This window comes from Physella acuta, unplaced genomic scaffold (assembly GCF_028476545.2).
Source record: "Physella acuta isolate Inbredline_101_S28 unplaced genomic scaffold, ASM2847654v3 ptg001283l, whole genome shotgun sequence".
NCBI classification, from domain to species: domain Eukaryota; kingdom Metazoa; phylum Mollusca; class Gastropoda; family Physidae; genus Physella; species Physella acuta.
The window spans coordinates 209892-215914 of record NW_026732798.1 but is presented as its reverse complement, the minus strand read 5'-3'; the positions used below and the strand labels follow the sequence as shown (position 1 = coordinate 215914).

The 6023-nt window shown below is 35.0% G+C and overlaps 1 protein-coding gene across 1 annotated transcript; it reads left to right on the top strand.

Annotated features, from left to right (window-relative positions):
- Positions 1 to 2689: 2689 nt before the first annotated feature.
- Positions 2690 to 4214, top strand: LOC131957987 (G-protein coupled receptor daf-37-like). The gene is made up of 2 exons (XM_059322864.1): positions 2690 to 3717; positions 4139 to 4214. The coding sequence occupies exons 1-2, from the start codon at positions 2690 to 2692 to the stop codon at positions 4212 to 4214; spliced, it is 1104 nt and encodes a 367-aa protein (XP_059178847.1).
- The last annotated feature ends 1809 nt before the right edge of the window (positions 4215 to 6023 follow it).

Below are 6023 nucleotides of genomic sequence, written 5' to 3'. Positions count from 1 at the left end.
TGATATTTGATATGACATAAATTGTCAAAACGATCAAATATTTATGAACAGTATTCTATAAAACTAAACTCAGGTTAAGTTAATGGATTAAATATATTGATGGCTTTGAATTTTTGTCACATAACTGTGATCGTAAGTCTTTGTCTTGAATACCCATTGCGTAATTTTACAATTAATGACGAATTTAAAAGTATAAACTATACGTTATACGCCATTTGACTATTGATGTAAATTTATAGCAGACCAAAATGACAATTGATAGTATCGAAAGCGTTAGATGTTGGTTTTAATGAGTTAAAGAGCGGTTGAGTTATACAGCGTGTTTATGTGATACAGTGTGTTAGTGTGATACAACATGTTTATGTGATACAGTGTGTTTATATGATAAAGTGTGTCTTGTGAAACAACGTGTTTATGTGATAAAGTGTGTTTATGTGATAAAGTGTGTTTGTGTTATACAGTTTGTTTGTGTGATACAACATGTTTATGAGATAAAGTGTGTTTATATGATACAGTGTGTTTGTATGATAAAGTGTGTTTGTGTGATACAGTGTGTTTGTGTTATACAACGTGTTTATGTGATAAAGTGTGTTTGTGTTATACAACGTGTTTATGTGATTAAGTGTGTTTGTGTGATAAAGTGTGTTTATATGTGTAACACCCTTTTTGTGTGACTGGGTTCACGATATAAACTTGCCACAGGCCTTCTCCTACCTTTATCTGTCACATACGAAATCACAAGACAAGCCTTCTTTACGTTCTATATACATTTATTTTGTCTTCACATAGACAGCGTGTTCAGCCAAGCTACGCCATGTTCTTGCCTTCTTCTCTCTTCCTCTCGCGCATGCGCACAGCCACTGTCTCCCTGATGCAATCTCACACACACACTCCCAAGATACGATCCACCAATGTTTCACTGTTATACGCCCTTTCTCCCGTTAAAAAAATTAATTTATTAATTTTTTTGTTATATAGATCACATTCACTATAAAATCTTCACGATAACATAACAGTGAAATGAAAATCATGTGGAAAAAGAACTTGTCAATGAACATCCCAAGTTATTTTATATGTACACTTAATTAAAACAATGATATTCATAAAATACATGGCAAAGTGTAAAGCGTCACTTATCTTATAAGTATCCCCATTAAGAAAAATTGTAACTTAGGTAAACCTTCTTAGTTTAGTAAGAACAAATGACTCTAACTAAGGAACATCTCCCCTTGGTGTAACAAAAAAAATCATTAAACCTCACTAAGGAATATTGCCTCTTAGTGTATCTCAAATAAATCTAACTGAGGAAAACTTTATTTTAGTAGAACAAAATTATAGCTATGCAATAGCTCCCATGGGCAAATCATATCCTTGATTTCCCTACTTCAATGGTTGAGGTCAACTCCTCATCATAATATATGTAAATTACCACATCTTATTACATATAATTACCACATCTGTCAGGTCATACTGCCATAATCATGTTCATTACTTAACAAGATATACAGTATACATAAAAATCATAAAAATACAACAAAATGTATGTTCATTTTCATTACTAAATTAAAATAGTGGTAGAACATATGTATACAAGTCATTTTATGACTTGTTCCTATCTTGCTCACATTTTTAAAATGTTAATGTTCTCTGGAAGTGCACATCACATACTACATTATTCAAAATTTCCTTATAAGAATTGGCTGATATGTCTCAGGTCATTATTTTCTTTAGTCAGTTCCGTGTAAGTTTTTTTTTTTTTTTTTTTTTTTTTTTTTTTTTTTTTTTTTTTTTTTTTTTTACTTTATATACATATTTATTTTGTCTTCACATAGACAGCGTGTTCAGCCAAGCTACGCCATGTTCTTGCCTTCTTCTCTCTTCCTCTCGCGCATGCGCGCAGCCACTGTCTTTCTCTGATGCAATCTCACACACACACTCCCAAGATACGATCCACCAATGTTTCACTGTTATAATATGATAAAGTGTGTTTGTGTAAGACAATGTGTTTGTATGATACATTGGGTTTTTTGGAGACGTCACAAGAACTTCCACATGTTCTTTATCTTACTGCTCATGAAAAGATAATTGATGGCGCTGAGGTTTATGGAATTAGATTAGCTCACATTGCGGATCTTTTGATTTAATTATCGTTCAGACAAACTTGTTTTTATAGGATTTTATTATAATTTACGTTTTTTTCCCCGAATGTGCTAATGTAATACATATCAATTTGAAGACGTGTTTTACACTAAATAGGATTTTAACATTTGATTTTTATACATGTTTTGAAAATCTTGAAAAAATACTTTTAATACACTGAGATATTCCTTAACATGTATCTTGAGTATAACATGGAGTTGGATTTGAAAGTTTGTGTGGGGAGAAATCGTCAGATATTTTGTTTCCAAACAACGAATCAAAGATACACGACACCTAAATCACAGTTTAAAATAATACCAGACGATCTGCATGATAAATATCTGCTAAAGTGTTTTTTCATCATTTCCCGGTATTAAGTGGCTATCTATTAATGTATTGTTTATTTTGTTTTCTTTGGTTTTTTTTTAAACAGAACAAGTCTTTACTCTGCACAGTTCAATCACAAAATTTAGATATCAGCTAGCAATGAGCTAAGCAACATTACATATAGAAACTCAACAGTAAACGAAAGACTTTTTTTCCACAGACAATGAGTTCACAAGCTACAGTTGATGCACAAGCCACAATGAATGTTACACTAAAAGACAACGAGTCAACCTACCAGATAGACAGCTACTACAGCAATGACGAGAGCTACAACACCATCATGACCATCGTCCTCATCCTTAACAAATATTACCTCTGGATTATCCTAGCCATAGGATTACCTGGTAACATATCCACGATATTTACAATCTCACGCATGCGTAGTTTGGGCTCGTTTTCTCTGTACGTTGTTTTACTCGCAATCGCAGACAGCGCTGCTCTGGTCCTTAAAGTCACCATCTACCAGCTTTTAAACGACCAGGTTTACTTGACAACAGAAGGATGCAGAATCTTACTTTTTCTGGCAACATTCTTCGCTTCTTACGCCAACTGGATCCTCGTCCTGATGGCAGTGGAGCGTCTTGTAGCTGTAAAGTTTCCGCTGAAAATACAAAGGTACCTTGGATACAAGAAGTCTATCATGTGGAACGTCATTGTGGGAGTGTCTCTTGCAGTCATGTACACACCGATTCTCTTGATGTACGACTTTGAAATCACCAACATCGGATGCTACATTCATAAAGAACCAATCTACCTCATCGTTTACCTGAAATGGGTAAACATCTGTTTACTAGCCTTCATCCCGTTCATCCTCATAGCACTGTTCAACGTGCTTATCCTGGGCATCATCCGGCAGTCATTCAAAGAGCGGAACTTGCTGACCAACACTTCCAGCAGTACGGACATGTCCACTCTCAGACAGACCATGCTCATGTTGTTCACCTCAACTCTGGTCTTCGTCATCCTCATGTTTCCAGCCTGCGCCTTGACAGTCGCAGAGTCTTACTGGCAGGAGGAGATCCACACCAGGGGATTTGTTCTCAAGTACTTGTTCAGTCAGATCTCGTACATTCTCGTGGACTCCACGCATGCGCTGAATTTTTACCTGTACTTTTTGAGTGCGCGGAAGTTCAGGAAACAGTTCAACGAACTCTGGACATGTAAGCAAACCAGTGTCCAGCGAGCCAATTTGTAAGTAGTGCTTTCACTAGAAGGCTGTGCACTAACGCATTCTAGCTTACATAACCATTTTAAAATCACTTCATTTTGCTTTGAGCACATCATTGTTAAACTTCAGTATTAAACGTTTTCACAAAAAGGGTAGCCTAGCTATATTTAATTCTTATCAGAATTTATTTTTTCAATTTTTACCGAAAGTCAAAGAAATGTTTGTACAGCATTTTTAAAGCATTATTTACTAAGATGTGGGTGTCCTTGTGTTAATGGACACAGAGTCAGTCTGTTTGTTGACGGAGTCAGTCTGTGCACGAAGTCAGTCTGCCTGTTTACAGAGTCTGTGTACGGAGTCAGTCTATGTTCACATGTTGTGTTAAGTATTGCACTAAGTGTTTAACCCAAGGAATCCCTCTAACGCTGTCCTTATACTCCACAGAGCACTCAAGTTCCAGTATGGTTTCCAGCGGCTGTCCCTTCGAACATCTACCAGCAACAGACAAACGGCAATATAAAGAATTGAACACTTCTTGGAATTCTGCATGAGAAAACAAACATCAGTGATGAATAAATACATTTGGGTGATGCATATGTTTATTATGCAAATAAATGACATTTCATTAATGCTGAATATGGCAATGACATTCCTGTGGGTATCTACACAATAACGTTTGAATTATCAAATTATAAATTGGACAAGTTTCCGATTATTCGACGATTCGAAGTTGAATAACATATTTGGCATAACATTGTTCCATAAACATATAGTAATTTGTATGTTTACCAGTGAATAGAAAGCATTTTTGCAATAAATTCCTCACCGAAATAATGCTTTGTACAAATTTAACTCGAAATTGATTTTCCTTGTCAAGCTAAATATATAAATGTTTGCGTTTTAATACTAATTGACTGTATTTCGCAATTTAAAACATTTACAGCTATGGTATTTTCTTCGTATTTTAATACTTTATTTTACAACGATAGCCCATCTAATTGCTCAATCCTTTATTTTTCGGTATCTCTATAATTTGGCGTGGTCAAATGTTAGATTGCACAACTGCTAACCCAAAAGTCTCGAGTTCCAATAGGTTTCTGACTCACGGGGTAAATTACTGTAGCATTTCGTCTTTAGAACTTAATCAACACTACCGGTGACGATAAGATTGAAAATAAAATAGAGAATAAAGATTCTCTGCGGAAAACTTTTATTTATTTTTTAAACAAGACTGCTTAAAATTTAAACTTTTAGAAATGTATATTACAAAAATAAAATTTTAATGTATAAATTTACTTTTTCCACTGAAGTGACTTCGATTTTAAGCTGTTTTAAAAATCGAAGTCACTACAATTGAAAAAGTAACATTTATTCGGGGTACATTGTTTTATTAAGTCCAACTAAGCTTCTAAGACAGTTATGACTTATTATTTTTTTCTTTCAAGAAACATTATATGAGACAAATGTAAGGCAGTATAAAAAAAATCCTAGTTCCTTTTAATTAAAGATGTTAGAAAGTTTTTTTAATTATACAGGTAAAACATTTGAGACACTTTGTTTCTTTATTTTTATTGGATACTAACGATTTTAGTTGACATTAAAATATAACTGTCTTGTTTCATGACACAAGCTGATTAGGAATTCTAAAATAACTCTAATGGGCAATGAATTATTTTTGTCTTACTGAACCCTCTTTACCTGGTCCATTTGTTTTGTCCTGTTGCTACGGACATGAATCCAGACGTCAGGGGACTTTCACTGATAAAATATCGATTTTAGTCTAATCGATACCATTTTACCGTTTTGTAAAACGCTGAATCAACTAAATTTAAAATTTGAGTATTTACAGAGCCGACCGACCCTAGTTACTGTCCCAGAGGCGTAGCGACCCTTCCCGGCGCCCGGGGACAAACTTTCGATTTGCACCCCCCCCCTCGAACTTTTCAATTGCACCCCCCCAAACTTTCGATTTTTTTTAAATTTTTTTTTTACCCCCTCAAACTTTCAATTTGGCGCCCCCCTAAGGTCGGCGCCCGGGGACATATGTCCGCCCCCCCCCCCTCGCTACGCCTCTGTACTGTCCAGAAATTCGTTAATCTAACAAATCGATGATGTTGTTTTCAACTTGTTTTTAGATGTAATAAAACTTTATCGTGGCAGCTTCTATGTTTACATAATGGGTTTTTTGTTATCCCTTTGTAATGTTTTTGTTAAACTTAGAGTATAGAAGGCAGCAACAAAATACAACAAGTCCTAGTCTAATGGCTTAGGTTGTAAATGTGTCTTAAAACCCTGCCCATTAAGCAATCTGTTAATTAAATGTCGATCG